Here is a 15,238-nt window from a genome sequence, read left to right as displayed (position 1 = left end):
GCTAAAACAAAAAGATTTTTCTACAAATATAGCTTCAACATCGAGCTAATCTTTATTAGATATCCCTTTGAGACGTTAAAACACTACTAATACTAATAACGATGTCAGAAGAAGTTCAAATCAAGAACGCCAGTTTAGAGCAGTTGAGAGATGTCCTCATAAATAAAACCAATGACATTGCCTTGGCTGATAGGTTTAGAGCATTGTTCAACTTAAAATCTATAGGATCAGACAGCGATGATAAGGAAGCTGCTCACAAGGCTATTAAGTACATTGCAGAAGCTTTCAAGGATGACTCTGAATTGTTGAAGCACGAAGTGGCTTACGTTTTAGGTCAAACCAAGGACTTGTATGCTGCTACTTTCTTGAGAGATACTTTGACTGACAAGAACCAACAAGTCATGGTTAGGCATGAAGCAGCCGAGGCTTTGGGAGCTTTGGGGGATGTTGATTCTTTACCATTATTGGAAGATTACTACAAAAACGACCCATCCTTGGAAATCAAACAAACTTGTGAACTAGCCATTGAGAGAATTAAATGGGAGAACTCAGAACAAGCCAAGACTGAAAAATTAGAAAAATCGTTGTATGAATCAATTGACCCCGCTCCTCCATTGGCTACCGACTCCAACACATCGGGAGTTGAAAAACTACAGGATATTTTGAATGACCAGGAAAAACCATTATTTGAGAGGTACAGAGCTATGTTTAGATTGAGAGACATTGGCACCGATCAGGCATGTCTTGCGTTGGCTTCTGGTTTCGATGACCCAAGTGCGTTGTTCAAACACGAAATTGCTTACGTTTTTGGTCAATTGTGTAATCCTGTTACCGTCCCGTCGTTGATTAAAGTGTTGAAAGACGAGAGAGAAGCTGGTATGGTTAGACACGAGGCTGCTGAAGCCTTGGGTAGTATTGCTACTGATGAATGTTTACCTGTGTTGAGATCTTTCCTCAATGATCAGGAACAAGTGGTAAGAGACTCAGCTATTGTTGCCTTGGACATGTACGAGTATGAAAACTCTAACGAGTTGGAATATGCAACTGTTAATTAGACTTTCGGTGTTTTCTTCGTTTATTACAGCTCTATGTACACATAATGTTTAATTGTTTGTCCTGAACCTGTAGCCACAATTTGGACATGTGTAAAACACAGTTGCACCCTCATCAGCTGATCGAAGTTGTAAGGTGTGGTATTGCATTTCTTCATTTCCACACTTGGGGCACTTCTCTTTGATTGTGGCTCCTTCATCTAGCTCATCTTTACTCAAACTTGTCTTTACAACTGATCTGGCCAGTTTCAACTTTGAAGGGAAGGCTTCATCGGAGCTTTTGGTAACGACTTTTAAATTGGCAAATTTAGATTTAGGATACGTCGCCAGGCATATCGTACATTTGATCTCGGACGTAGAGCTGTGTGAATCTAGCAAGTCTCCACAATATGTGCAAAATATTAATGATCCCACCACTGACATATTAACTTGAGGATGTTTTGAGATTATGATTGTAACTGATATGATGATCTTTTTTTTTATTTGCAGAAAATTTCGAGATGAGATTTTGCCAATGCTTTGATACAAGAATAGACGTATCCGAATATTTGCTATATGAACATAGTTGAAAAGACTCTGAGGAGAAAGCACGGGGTAACAATAACTGCAACAGCGTGCTTTTTGAATTTGGTTTGATCTGTCAATGCTTATACAACTCTACTACTCGTTTAACGCTATGTAAAAAGCAGATCGTCTACATTATGCTCTCAATGATACCTTCTCTAGAAAGCCTCTTTTGGTAGCCACTCGTTCACATATACACTTCTTGTTCTTGTTCATGTGCAACTCTTCATCTCAATACCTCTGTCGCGTGTAATTCCAAAGAAGGCGAAAGAATTTGACAAAAAAAATTATGCATCTGGCATCATTAACTCTACAGTACTCAAACGAAAATGGCAGCACCACCTCAGGGAATGCCTGATTTATCAAATGCAATCGTTGCCCAAGACGAGATGGGCAGACCATTTATCATAGTCAGAGATCAAGGAAAGAAACAGAGAAAACATGGAATTGAAGCCACCAAGTCACATATTTTAGCTGCTAGGTCAGTCGCAAAAATTGTCAAAAGTTCCTTGGGACCACGTGGCCTTGATAAAATCTTGATCAGCCAGGATGGAGACATTACCATAACCAACGATGGAGCAACTATTCTTTCGCAAATGGATTTGGACAATCAGATTGCAAAGCTTTTGGTTGAATTGTCAAGATCACAAGATGACGAGATTGGTGACGGTACTACAGGTGTTGTTGTATTGGCTAGTGCATTGTTGGATCAAGCTTTAGAGTTGATCGAAAAGGGAATCCATCCAATCAAGATTGCCAATGGATTTGATGAGGCATGTAAAATCGCAGTGGAACAATTAAATCAAGTTGCTGATGAAGTTACGATTGACAATAAATCAAACCTTTTAAAGGCAGCAAAAACTTCCCTTGGTTCAAAAATTGTTTCTAAAGCGCATGATCATTTTGCACACATGGCAGTCGATGCGGTCCTTGCTGTTGCCGATATAGATAGAAGAGATGTTGACTTTGAGCTAATCAAGGTGGAGAAGAAAGTTGGCGGGTCTGTGGAGGATTCCAAATTGATTAAAGGTGTTTTATTAGATAAGGACTTTAGTCATCCACAAATGCCTAAAGAAGTAAGAAATTGTAAGATAGCTATCTTGACTTGTCCATTTGAACCTCCAAAGCCAAAGACAAAACACAAATTAGATATCTCAACTGTGGAAGAGTTCGAAGTTTTACAGGAATATGAACAAAAGAAGTTCCAGGAGATGATTGATCTGGTAAAAGCTTCTGGTGCAAACGTTGTTGCTTGTCAATGGGGATTTGATGATGAAGCAAATCATTTATTGTTAGCAAATGGGTTGAATGCGATTAGATGGATTGGGGGGTCTGAGTTGGAACTTTTAGCGATCGCCACAAATGGTCGTATAGTTCCAAGATTTGAAGATTTGACCGCCGATAAATTGGGAAAAGCCGGTGTTATCAAAGAGTTAGAATTCGGTACAACCAAAGATCATATGTTGGTGATTGAAGAGTGCTCCAACACTAAGGCGGTTACATGTTTTATCAGAGGTTCCAACGAAATGATTATATCTGAAGGAGTCAGGGCATTACACGACTCCTTATGTGTTGTTCGTAATTTGATCAGAGAGAATAGTGTTGTCTACGGTGGAGGTGCAGCTGAAATCACATGCTCATTGGCAGTATCGGAAGCTGCCGACAAACAAAAGGGAATTGATCAATATGCATTCAGGGCATTTGCAGCTGCGTTGGATACCATTCCCTTGACATTGGCTGAAAATTCAGGATTAGACCCTATCGAAACATTGAGTTATCTTAAGGCAAAACAGGTTAACGAAAATAATTCACGTTTGGGGGTTGACTGTCTAGGTAATGGAACCAACGACATGAAGGAATTATTTGTAATTGATCCATTAATTGGAAAGAAACAACAGTTGTTGTTAGCCACACAGTTGACGAGAATGATTTTGAAAATCAACGATGTGATCATTAGCGGAACAGATGAGTATTGAAGAGATTTTATACATAGATGTAAGGAATGAGATAATCGTTTCGTTATATTTGAATGTAGGCATTTGGTAGTGCGATTGATGACTAAAATCAAGGCAACTTAACCATTCGGTTGTCAACGAAAAAAAAGGAACCGACCCAATTGAATTGAAATATCCTATTTATGCTAGCTTTCAATTCGCCCATCCAATTGAAATAGGAGCCTATATTCATTTTATTTACAATCTGATACCTTTTCATTTGAACATATACGCTATTCTGAAACAATGAGTTTAGGAACCCCAGCAGTTGTAATGGACAATGGTACAGGGTTAACCAAGTTAGGGTTTGCCGGTAACGACGCTCCTTCATTCATTTTCCCAACAGCCATTGCTACATCATCTGCCTCTTCCAAAGCCAACAAAACTACAATCCGTTCGTCGAATTTATCCTCCAAAAGAGGGTTGGAGGATTTGGATTTTTACATAGGTGACGAAGCACTTGAAGCTGCCAGTGGACCACAATATGGGTTGCATTACCCTATCCGACACGGTCAAATTGAAGATTGGGATCAAATGGAGAGGTTTTGGGAAAGTTCGATTTTCAAGTATTTGAGGTGTGAACCAGAGGATCATTACTTTTTATTGACCGAACCTCCATTGAACCCACCCGAAAATAGAGAAAGCACTGCTGAAATTATGTTTGAAAGTTTCAATTGCGCTGGATTGTATATTGCTGTACAAGCAGTCCTAGCATTAGCAGCTTCATGGACATCTCCTAAAGTGCAGGATAGGTCATTGAGTGGAACAGTTATTGACTCTGGTGATGGTGTCACCCATGTTATTCCAGTCGCAGAAGGTTACGTGATAGGTGCCGCTATTAAAAATATACCATTAGCTGGTAGAGATATAACATTGTTTATTCAACAATTGTTGAGAGATAGAGGTGAAACAGACACCAGTTTGCAAACTGCCGAGAGAATCAAGCAACAATTTTGTTACGTTTGTCCTGACATTGTTCAGGAATTCACCAAGTTTGACCAATATCCACAGGAGAAATTTGCCCAGTACATTGTTGAATACACTGACAGGAACAAAAATAAAACGGTTGATGTTGGGTATGAAAGATTCTTAGCACCAGAAATTTTTTTTAACCCCGAGATTTGCTCGTCTGACTTTCTCACTCCATTGCCTATTGTTGTCGATCAGGTAATACAAGCATCACCAATTGATGTCAGAAAAAAGTTGTACAAGAACATTGTCTTATCTGGTGGATCAACAATGTTTAAAGATTTCGGTAAAAGATTACAAAGAGATTTGAAATCGATAGTCAAGGAGAGGGTTGGTTTGAGTGAAAAGTTGAGTGGAGTTCAAAGCAGTGGGGTGGACGTGCAAGTTATTTCTCATAAGAAACAAAGAAATGCAGTTTGGTTTGGAGGAAGCTTGTTAGCTCAAACTTCCGAATTCAAAAGCTTTTGCTACACCAAGAGTGACTACGACGAATATGGACCAAGCATTGTAAGAAATTTCTCCTTGTTCTCTGTGCCTTAAAGTAGAAGATAATAGTTAGGATACAATTGAAAACAGTTTATTCACAAGTGCAGATGTAGCTGCTCTTTATCGTAAGTTGTTTTTACGCTAAGGACCACGCTTTTGACAGGCGGTGGCGGTAAATTTTTCTAAAAACTTTGTGCGACATTTATATCTTCAAAAAGTTAAAAAGGGAACGAAAATAAAGATCCACTTAAGCACAACCAAAACAACCCACCGTATGTCAACTGCAACATCTGTCCATCCCCAAGTTGTGGATGGGTTAGCATTAACAGAGATATTCCATGGGTTAACCTCGAGTTCAGAAGAAGAGAGACTCAGGTATGCACAGGAACTATTCAATTATTTATCATCGATAGCTCGGGATTTGACAAGTGAACAATTCAATAGATACAATAATGACATTAATAAAACCATTTTTGACCTTTTACATAGAGATAAGACTTCTGAGGTTTTGGGTGGGATAGCTGCTCTCAATACATTGATTGAGTTTGACTCAGGTGTTGGCAAAGAAAATGCTAGTAAGACAGCGAGATTCTCCAATTACCTTGGTTCTTTGATTTTATCCAACGACTTGGTGATTATGAGACAGGCTACAAGAACTTTAGGGAGGTTGGCTACCCTTGGTGGAAATTTGACGGGAGATTTTGTGGATTATGAAGCAAAAAGGGCAATCGAGTGGCTCCAAAGCGACAGCAGGCAGCACGAAAATCGAAGACATGCTGCAATATTAATAATTACTGCATTGGCGGATTATGCGCCAACATTGCTTTACTCATTGACCAGCCAGATTTTCGAAAATTTGTGGTCCCCATTACGTGATTATAAACTTATTATTAGATTAGATGCAGCAGTGGCATTGCAGAAATGTATGCTGATACTTTACAATAGGGATCCTACAGCACGGCTGTTTTGGATTAGGAAATTGATTGATCTTGCATCGGAGATTTTGAGTCAAAACAATGGTGGCTATGAGGGTGGTGACAACCAGAGCTCATACAATTTAGTCCATTCCAATTCTCAATCAACCGAGAACATACATGGATCATTGCTCGTGTACAGAGAGTTGCTACAATACCACAACGATCCATTCATTGTGTCACGCTTCGAAGTCATGTACGAAAATACAATATTATACAAACATCATAAACTGCCGATTATAAGACAAGAATTAGCGAACGTCATCCCCTTGTTGTGCAAAGTCAACACTGAGCTTTTTGTTGAAAAATACCTTCATCGTACCTTTTATTACTATTTGTCTCAGTTGAAAAAGTACAAAAACCAGCATGGCGAAGTTGCTAACTCTGATAAAAGTGCCATATTCCGAAGCATTGGTTTAATATCATTGCAAGTTGGCAATCAAACAGCAACATATTTAGATGCAATTTTGGACAACATTAGAGAGGGGTTGGCATATACCTCAAGTTCAGGCGTTCAACTGATTTTGGCAAATGCAACGGCACAAAATGAAAATCTAAATGTGATTTCGGCAAACATTGCTTCATTATCATCAGGATCCAAATACACAGCGAGTAGGAAAGAGACAGAGCCAGCAATATTTGACTGCATAGGAAAATTATCTATAGCAGTCGGTCCTGCTTTAACCAAGCACTTGCAACGAGACATTTTGGATATGATGTTTGCCAACTGTTCCCTCTCCAAGCACATGCAGGATGTCTTGCAGACGTTGATTACTAACATACCAACATTGACCAATGTGATAAATGAGAAGCTATTGAATTTATTGAGTTTGGTTTTATCCGGTAGAGGTTTCCAACCTCCTGGTTCTCCTTATGGGACAATAAAGGTTAAACAAAATTTGGCAAAGAATTGTCGTCTCATCATGATTTCGAGAGACACAGGTATGAGTATTAACTCCATCAAATCCGATCCTAAGCGATATGAAAAATTGGATAACGCTATTATAGTCCAGGCTTTGGAGATGTTAGCTGCGTTTGAATTTGAAAATTATCAATTGAATGAGTTTGTACGATTCTGTACCATCACGTACCTTGAAAGTGAGAGTCCGAGGGTAAGGCTCACTGCGACACGTACTTCTTGTGAAATCTTTGTCAAAGATCCCATTTGTCTGCAAGTGAGTATCAATGCATTAAATGCTGTAAATGAAGTATTGGGAAAGCTTTTAGCTATATCAATTACAGACCCTGTACTCGAAATTAGAATTGCTGGTCTCGACGCTATTTCAAACGCAGGCAATTTCGACCCTCAATTATCTCAGGCTGATAATGTAAGGCTACTTTTCATTGCCTTGAATGATGAAATCTTTGAGGTTAGGAGAATTGCAATGAAGATTTTGGGGAGATTGTCTTCTATTAATCCAGCTTATATTGCACCTTTTTTGAGAAAAACACTAATTCAACTCTTGTCGAAACTTGAGTATTCTACGACAAGCCGAAAGAAGGAGGAAACTGCTATGCTATTGTCCACACTTATCAGTAGCTCAAAAGAGTTGACTAGACCATACGTTAAACCTATTGTTGAAGCATTATTACCAAGAGCTAAAGACGCTAGCTCATCGGTTGCATCAAGTGCAATCAAATGTCTTGGAGATCTCGCTGTTGTTGGTGGAGAAGATTTAAAGCCATTCATACCCAGTGTGATGCCCTTGATTCTTGAAACATTCCAAGATCAGAGCTCCTCGTACAAGAGAGACGTTGCTTTGAAAACTTTGGGACAGTTGTCTTCTTCTTCTGGCTACGTTATCCAGCCACTACTTGATTATCCACAGCTTCTTGGTATGTTAGTTGCTATCTTGAAGTCCGATAACTCCATACAAATTCGAAGGGAGACAGTTCGACTTTTGGGTATATTGGGAGCCTTAGACCCATACAAGCATAGAGAAGTTGAGCAAAGTTCGAAGAGCATACCGGCAGAGCAGAATGCACCACCAGTTGACGTTGCATTGCTTATGCAGGGCATGTCACCCTCGAATGAAGAGTACTACCCAACGGTGGCGATCACAAATTTGATGAAAATCTTAAAAGATCCTTCGTTAAGTGTACATCATACAAAGGTGATTCAATCCATCATGTATATTTTCCAAACACTAGGCCTCAGATGTGTGACATTCTTACCTCAGATTATACCTGGGATCATCAACGGTATGCACACATGCCAACAATCGATGCTCAAATTTTATTTCCAGCAGTTGGGAGATATTATCCTAATTGTCAAACAACATATAAGACCATTTTTAGACGACATTTTCAAGGTAATTAAGGAGTTCTTTTATGTCAACACACAGTTGAACTTGCAGGTTACCATCATCAATGTTATTCAATCTGTATCAAGAGCATTGGAAGGGGAGTTTAAAATGTACCTATCAGATGTTCTCACATTACTACTCGGAGTGTTTGAAGATGATAAATCTGCAAAGAAAGTGTCTTCACTACATGTTTTGAAGAGCTTTGTCATCTTCGGGCAGAATATAGAGGAATTCGTGGATATCATTGTTCCCACAGTAGTAAAAATGTTTGAGGTTGGGCCATTGGAACTTCGCAAAGCCGCAATAGATACAGTTGGAAAACTATCGAGGAATGTGATGTTGAATGACATGTCTTCGAGAATTATTCACCCTATCTTGAGGTTATTGAACCTGGGTCCCGAAGAATTGAGGGGACCCTGTATAAATACATTGAATCATATGCTTCTTCAATTAGGTTCAGAATTTGCAGTTTTTGTACCAATAATTCAAAAGACGTTGATGCAAAATAAGATTCAAGCACCCAAGTTTGAGCAGCTTGTCGGCAAGCTTTTGAATGGAGATCCATTACCATTATACTTGGACCTGTATAAGGACTACGACCGCGGAGTGTATAATGCGGAGGACTCTGAAATGCCCCTGAAGAAACTTCCTGTCAACCAAGCTGTATTGAAAGCAGCTTGGGACGCAAGCCAACGAAGAACCAAAGAAGACTGGCAAGAGTGGATTGGACGATTGAGTAAGGAGTTGCTATTACAAAGTCCATCTCATGCAATTAGAGCCTGCGCGGGTCTCGCAGCTGATTATTATCCATTGGCAAAGGACTTGTTCAATGCAAGCTTTGCCAGTTGTTGGAGTGAGTTATATTCGCAGCACAAAGAGGAGCTAGTTCAATCCTTTTGTATCGCTCTCTCATCTCCTACAAACCCACCAGAAATTCATCAAATATTACTCAATTTGGCAGAGTTTATGGAGCATGATGATAAATCTCTTCCCATTGCTATATCTACTTTAGGACAATATGCGCAGCGGAGTCACGCTTTTGCAAAAGCGCTACATTACAAAGAGTTGGAATTTTATGAAGAGCCTACAACACCAACTATTGAATCCTTAATAAGCATCAACAATCAACTTCAACAATCGGATGCAGCCATTGGTATTTTGAAGCATGCTCAATTACATCACGATCTTCAGCTCAAGGAGACTTGGTACGAAAAGCTTCATCGTTGGGATGATGCGTTGAAAGCATACAACGAAAGAGAAAAAACTGAACCTGATAACATGGAAATTACCATGGGTAAGATGAGATGTTTCCATGCTTTGGGAGAGTGGGAACAATTGTCCGAGTTGGCTCGTGCTAAGTGGGACAACTCTTCAAGTGACATTAAACGAAACGTAGCACCATTAGCTGCTGCCGCCGCGTGGGGATTAGGTCAATGGGATAGAATGGATTCTTGTATCAAAGTAATGAAGGCTGCTTCACCAGACAAGGCCTTCTTCAATGCGATCTTGAGCTTACATAGGAACAATTTTGAGGACGCTTCAGAACACATACTGAAAGCCCGTGACCTTTTGGTTACAGAGATTACTGCTCTTGTTAGTGAAAGTTACAGCAGTGCCTACGGTGTTGTAGTTCGGGTTCAGATGTTAGCCGAGTTGGAGGAAATCATTAAATACAAATGCTTGCCACAAGGATCTGAGAAAAGGGCAGTCATGCGTAAGACATGGAACACTAGGCTACTTGGTTGTCAGAGAAATGTTGATATATGGCAACGTATGCTAAAGGTTAGAGCTTTGGTGATAAAGCCAAAACAAGATATGGATATGTGGATCAAGTTTGCTAACCTTTGTAGAAAGTCGGGCAGGTTGAATTTGGCTGAAAAGTCTTTGAATTTACTATTGGAAGAGGGAACTCCTGATAATCCTTCACGCGCACCACCACAAGTTGTGTATGCTCAGTTGAAATACATGTGGGCAAAAGGGCAAAGGCCTGAGGCCTTGCGGCATTTGGTTGATTTCACCACCAGAATGTCTCAAGATCTAGGTCTAAATCCAAATGATTTGATTACCCAACCATTACCAACAGAAGGACCGGGAGTTCCGAAGCACGTTGAAGAATACACCAGACTCTTAGCTAGGTGCTTTTTAAAACAAGGTGAATGGCAGATAGCTTTGAATAATAATTGGCGATCAGAAACGTCCGAAATCATTCTCGGTGCCTATTTGTTGGCAACACATTTTGACAGCAAATGGTACAAAGCTTGGCATAATTGGGCGCTAGCAAATTTTGAGGTCATTTCGTTGTACACAAGTCAAAAGGAGGCTAGCAATAAAATGGAGACTTTGAATGAGGGAGAAAGAGTTGACGGTGGTGATGAAGGTGCTTTGCAGCGGAGAGCTTCGAAAAGCGAACAGTTTCCACAAAATAATCAGATTACAAACCTTGATATACCAATGGAAGCAGTTCAGAGGCACGTTATCCCATCTATAAAGGGCTTCTTCCATTCCATTGCATTATCTAACTCAAATTCACTCCAGGATATGCTCCGTTTGCTAACATTGTGGTTCAAATTTGGAGGAATACCCGAGGCTGCTCAAGCCATGACAGAGGGATTCAATATGGTTAAAATTGACAACTGGCTAGAGGTAGTGCCACAACTCATTTCTCGAATCCATCAACCCAACGAAGTGGTAAGTAGATCCTTGTTTGGACTTTTGACAGACTTGGGTAAGGCACATCCTCAGGCATTGGTTTACCCCTTGACAGTGGCGATAACTTCCGAGTCTGCTAGTCGTAAAAAAGCAGCCCAGTCAATAATCGAAAAAATGAGATTTCATTCCGCTAGTTTGGTAGATCAGGCTGAAATTGTGAGTACGGAATTGATTAGAGTTGCCGTCTTGTGGCACGAACAATGGTATGAAGGTTTGGAAGATGCTTCGAGATTGTTCTTTGGTGAGCGTAATACGTCGAAAATGTATGAGGTATTGGAACCCTTACATCGTATGTTACAAAAAGGACCTGAGACTATGAGGGAACAGGCTTTTGCCAATGCGTTTGGAAGGGAGTTGGCGGATGCTTTTGAGTGGGTATTAAACTTCAGAAGAACTAAGGACATGACAAACTTGAATCAGGCTTGGGACATTTATTACAATGTGTTTAGAAGAATCACAAGACAATTACCTCAATTGGTGACTCTCGAGTTGCAATTTGTTTCGCCATTGTTGGATAAAGCTCGAGACTTGGAACTAGTTGTTCCGGGTACTTATGAAGCAGGAAAACCGGTCATACGAATTATGAAATTCGATCCTACAATTTCCGTTATCTCGTCCAAACAGAGGCCAAGAAAGCTTTCCTGCAGAGGAAGCAATGGAAAAGATTATCAATACCTTTTGAAAGGCCATGAAGATATTCGACAGGATAATCTTGTGATGCAGTTGTTTGGCTTGGTCAATACATTATTAGTCAATGATCCTGAGTGTTTCAAGAGACATTTAGACATCCAAAGATACCCAGCAATTCCACTCTCACCTAAAGTTGGTTTACTAGGCTGGGTACCCAATAGTGACACGTTTCATATGCTCATAAAAGGCTATAGAGAGTCTCGAAACATTATGTTGAATATTGAGCATCGTTTATTATTGCAAATGGCGCCGGATTATGATATTTTGACATTGTTGCAGAAGGTGGAGGTATTTGCAAGCGCCTTGGATAACACTAGGGGTCAGGATTTGTATAAGGTTTTATGGTTGAAATCAAAATCATCAGAGGCTTGGTTGGACAGAAGGACCACTTACACAAGATCCTTGGCGGTGATGTCGATGGTGGGGTACATCTTGGGTCTTGGTGATAGGCATCCTTCTAATTTGATGCTTGACAGGATCACAGGTAAAGTTATCCATATCGATTTTGGTGATTGTTTCGAAGCAGCAATTTTGCGAGAAAAATACCCTGAGAAAGTACCATTTAGATTAACGCGTATGTTGAATTATGCAATGGAAGTGAGCGGAATAGAAGGATCATTCAGAATTACGTGCGAACATGTAATGAGAGTTTTGAGAGACAATAAGGAATCATTGATGGCAATTTTGGAAGCATTCGCATATGATCCTTTGATTAACTGGGGTTTTGATTTCCCCACAAGAGTGTTGGCAGAAACCACGGGAATAAAGGTTCCCCAGATCAACATTGGCGAGTTGTTGAGAACGGGACAGATTGATGAGAACGAAGCAGTTAGACTTCAGAAACAAAACGAATTGGAAATTAGAAACGCAAGAGCAGGTTTGGTTTTAAAGAGGATTACAGATAAGCTTACAGGTAATGACATTAAAAGGCTCAAAGGCTTAGACGTGCCCACTCAAGTTGACAAATTGATACAACAGGCAACGAGTGTAGAAAATTTGTGTCAACATTATATCGGTTGGTGTTCATTTTGGTGATATAATTAAATATATAGTAGATCTCAAGCAACCTTCTTTGACACATTTGTAAACCCGCTACCCTTCATCGACAATATCATAAAATTGGCTTCCTCCTCATCTTCAGTCAAGAACGCTTCAGACCCAAAAATTCCTTTAATGTCTCGTAGAGCGTAAATCAAATCGTCGTCGATTTCAGATTTGTGAATCTTTATGCGACCAATGTCCTCTTTGCCAATAACCATTAAAACGAGACTCATATTTAACTGATACCTACCAACTGTTCCACTCTGGGTAATCTCTGTCATCAATTGCAAAGCAGTCAATTCTCCCAAATCCTCTGGAAGAGTTCTTGCCTGACCTACGTTCTCAACAACAATACGCCATCCCTTTTTAGACTCAGCAACTAAGGTAATGCCAAATCCAGGTGACTTTCCCGAATTTTCACCTCGCCAAACATCAGCAGTAATATTGACTTCACATCCTGTTGGTTTCAACGTGGCCCTGGCAGCATCAATCATACGATTAACGATAGAAGGGCTAACTCGTGTACAATATGCCACGCCTCGAATTACGGAAAACTTGGGTATATCAATAGCGTGTATAGTTAAAGGTGTTGGTAGTAAAGAGTTACATATCAAATGCACTTCACCACCACCTTCCGGAAGTGAACCTCTTTTCAAAATATGCAATAAACAATCACGCACACCAAATCTTTCCATAATTGGTAACAACCCCCATTTGATGGCATCAACTCCTGTTTCATCACTTGAGTTTGTGATACCCTTAAATAGTATGCTGAACTTCTTCTTTGAAAATGGTGCCAACATCAACATGGGCACTATAAAGTAACCGACTGGTTTCGAATGTGGGCAATTATGTGTAACTTCTCCGCCTATAATTATTCCGGGTCTATAAATGATTGTTGTACCTGTGTACGAAATCTCTATATGGGAACCATTCGTTACCGATTCAAGTAGTCTTAAAAAGGATACTTCATAATCTTTTAAACCAGGGTTCAATTCATTAGAACGGATTTTGATAATTTTGATCAGTCTTCCACTCAACGTTGCCAATATTAACCTCAAACGAAAGTTTCTATGTCCTTCAAAGACGATGGCGTTGTGGTTGCTATTCATACTAATTGCAAGTGTTATTGTCCCAAGAGTAACGGTGAAGTCCCATAAAAAATTATTCAAGATGATCATCGAAGAGTTGTATTCGCTACCAAGTGACCAAAAAATATCTCGACAATATTTGCACTACCAATTTTGTTCTAAGAGACGAAACAAGAAACTATCAGGAACAGTATATATAAAGGTACACACGTATAGAATGCTGCAATCTCTGGGATCCAACCTGTTTAAACGTCCACACCCAGATCTCACTGATCCACCCAATCAAACAAAAAGGTCCAAAGCAAACGATTCAGGGTCGATCGAATTACCCCTTGAGACAAACTTAATGCCGTCTGAAACTGGTCAAGATAAAATCATTGCAAACATTTCAAATGAAGCACCGATTCAAAAAATTAACGAAAACCTGGCAACTACAACTACAATCGATGCCAACCTCAGCAATGTCAAAATTTCGGCGCCCAATAATGACAAAGGCAAACTCGATCAACAAGATTCATCAAAGCTCAATGACGCCATTGCAGCTGCGGGTGTGGATATACATGAAGAAGAAGAATTGTTACTACAGCAGCAGTTGGTGCGTAAGAACGAAGCAGTTAATGAAAGAAATGACGTTCTGCGAAGTACCAAAGTTTCTACATTCTTGAATCCTTACCATTTAGCTGCTTTCCTTGGAAAAGTGGCGAAATCACATCAAGTGAATCAGAACTTTCTTGAGGATGGAGATATGCTTAATCTTATATCAGGCGCATGTGAGACTTGGATTTCTCATATAGCGAGCAAGGCTATAACTATTTCTCGCCATAGGAGAAGAGGAGGAGTTTTGACCTCGTCCAAGAAAAATGGCACGTTGTCTTCGTCTCAAAGGTCTGCAGTAAGTAAAGAATTGCGCAATATAGCGGTCAAGCAAAAAGAACTAGAGGAGAAGCGAGTAAATAAGAGGATAGCATTAGGAATTGAAAAGGGTGCCAACGATCCAAATGGGGAAGAAAATGGCGACGGCAAAGCGGGAGCTGATGAAACATTACATCGAGCTGCTAATGCAACTGCTGCGATGATGACCATTGGGAAAAAGAAGTACAGCTGGATGAACTCTAGTGCAAATGGAGGTGGAGTTGGCTCTGATAAGGATGGCAAAGGTGGTACAGGCACCAGCCAAGGCAAACAAAGCCCTATAATTGCTGCTAGAGGCGACAGTGGATTGAGGTACAGGGAAGTTAGAGCAGGAAACTCCATAGTATTAAAAGACTTACTAGGTGCGATTGAGAACGAGAAGAGAGGTACACAAGAAGCGATCATTAAAGGGTACGCTAAATTGAGAGATTGAGGATCTTCTGTAGTGAT

The 15,238-nt window shown here is 40.1% G+C and overlaps 7 protein-coding genes across 7 annotated transcripts; 5 read left to right on the top strand and 2 right to left on the bottom strand. All coding sequences in view use genetic code 12, as the record gives it.

Annotated features, from left to right (window-relative positions):
* Nucleotides 1-101: 101 nt before the first annotated feature.
* Nucleotides 102-1,055, top strand: CORT_0C05820 (deoxyhypusine hydroxylase; the record flags this gene model as incomplete). Its single annotated transcript, XM_003868811.1, has 1 exon — nucleotides 102-1,055. One exon carries the CDS (start codon nucleotides 102-104, stop codon nucleotides 1,053-1,055), a length of 954 nt encoding a protein of 317 aa, XP_003868859.1.
* A 48-nt stretch (nucleotides 1,056-1,103) lies between these two features.
* On the bottom strand, nucleotides 1,104-1,475 carry CORT_0C05810 (Rpa12 DNA-directed RNA polymerase I; the record flags this gene model as incomplete). The annotated part of the gene is made up of 1 exon (XM_003868810.1): nucleotides 1,104-1,475. One exon carries the CDS (start codon nucleotides 1,473-1,475, stop codon nucleotides 1,104-1,106), a length of 372 nt encoding a protein of 123 aa, XP_003868858.1.
* A 470-nt stretch (nucleotides 1,476-1,945) lies between these two features.
* Nucleotides 1,946-3,592, top strand: CORT_0C05800 (Cct5 T-complex protein 1, epsilon subunit; the record flags this gene model as incomplete). The annotated part of the gene is made up of 1 exon (XM_003868809.1): nucleotides 1,946-3,592. One exon carries the CDS (start codon nucleotides 1,946-1,948, stop codon nucleotides 3,590-3,592), a length of 1,647 nt encoding a protein of 548 aa, XP_003868857.1.
* A 264-nt stretch (nucleotides 3,593-3,856) lies between these two features.
* Nucleotides 3,857-5,119, top strand: CORT_0C05790 (Arp3 protein; the record flags this gene model as incomplete). Its single annotated transcript, XM_003868808.1, has 1 exon — nucleotides 3,857-5,119. One exon carries the CDS (start codon nucleotides 3,857-3,859, stop codon nucleotides 5,117-5,119), a length of 1,263 nt encoding a protein of 420 aa, XP_003868856.1.
* A 220-nt stretch (nucleotides 5,120-5,339) lies between these two features.
* On the top strand, nucleotides 5,340-12,779 carry CORT_0C05780 (Tor1 protein; the record flags this gene model as incomplete). Its single annotated transcript, XM_003868807.1, has 1 exon — nucleotides 5,340-12,779. The coding sequence occupies one exon, from the start codon at nucleotides 5,340-5,342 to the stop codon at nucleotides 12,777-12,779; it is 7,440 nt and encodes a 2,479-aa protein (XP_003868855.1).
* Nucleotides 12,780-12,802: 23 nt separating this feature from the next.
* Nucleotides 12,803-13,966, bottom strand: CORT_0C05760 (Rcl1 U3-containing 90S preribosome processome complex subunit; the record flags this gene model as incomplete). Its single annotated transcript, XM_003868806.1, has 1 exon — nucleotides 12,803-13,966. The coding sequence occupies one exon, from the start codon at nucleotides 13,964-13,966 to the stop codon at nucleotides 12,803-12,805; it is 1,164 nt and encodes a 387-aa protein (XP_003868854.1).
* On the top strand, nucleotides 13,875-15,221 carry CORT_0C05750 (Taf4 TFIID subunit; the record flags this gene model as incomplete). The annotated part of the gene is made up of 1 exon (XM_003868805.1): nucleotides 13,875-15,221. The coding sequence occupies one exon, from the start codon at nucleotides 13,875-13,877 to the stop codon at nucleotides 15,219-15,221; it is 1,347 nt and encodes a 448-aa protein (XP_003868853.1).
* Between the last annotated feature and the right edge of the window lie 17 nt (nucleotides 15,222-15,238).

This window comes from Candida orthopsilosis, assembly GCF_000315875.1.
Source record: "Candida orthopsilosis Co 90-125, chromosome 3 draft sequence".
Lineage (NCBI taxonomy): Eukaryota > Fungi > Ascomycota > Pichiomycetes > Serinales > Debaryomycetaceae > Lodderomyces > Lodderomyces orthopsilosis.
Note: the sequence above shows the minus strand (reverse complement) of the source record. Positions and strands in the feature narration are given on the sequence as shown.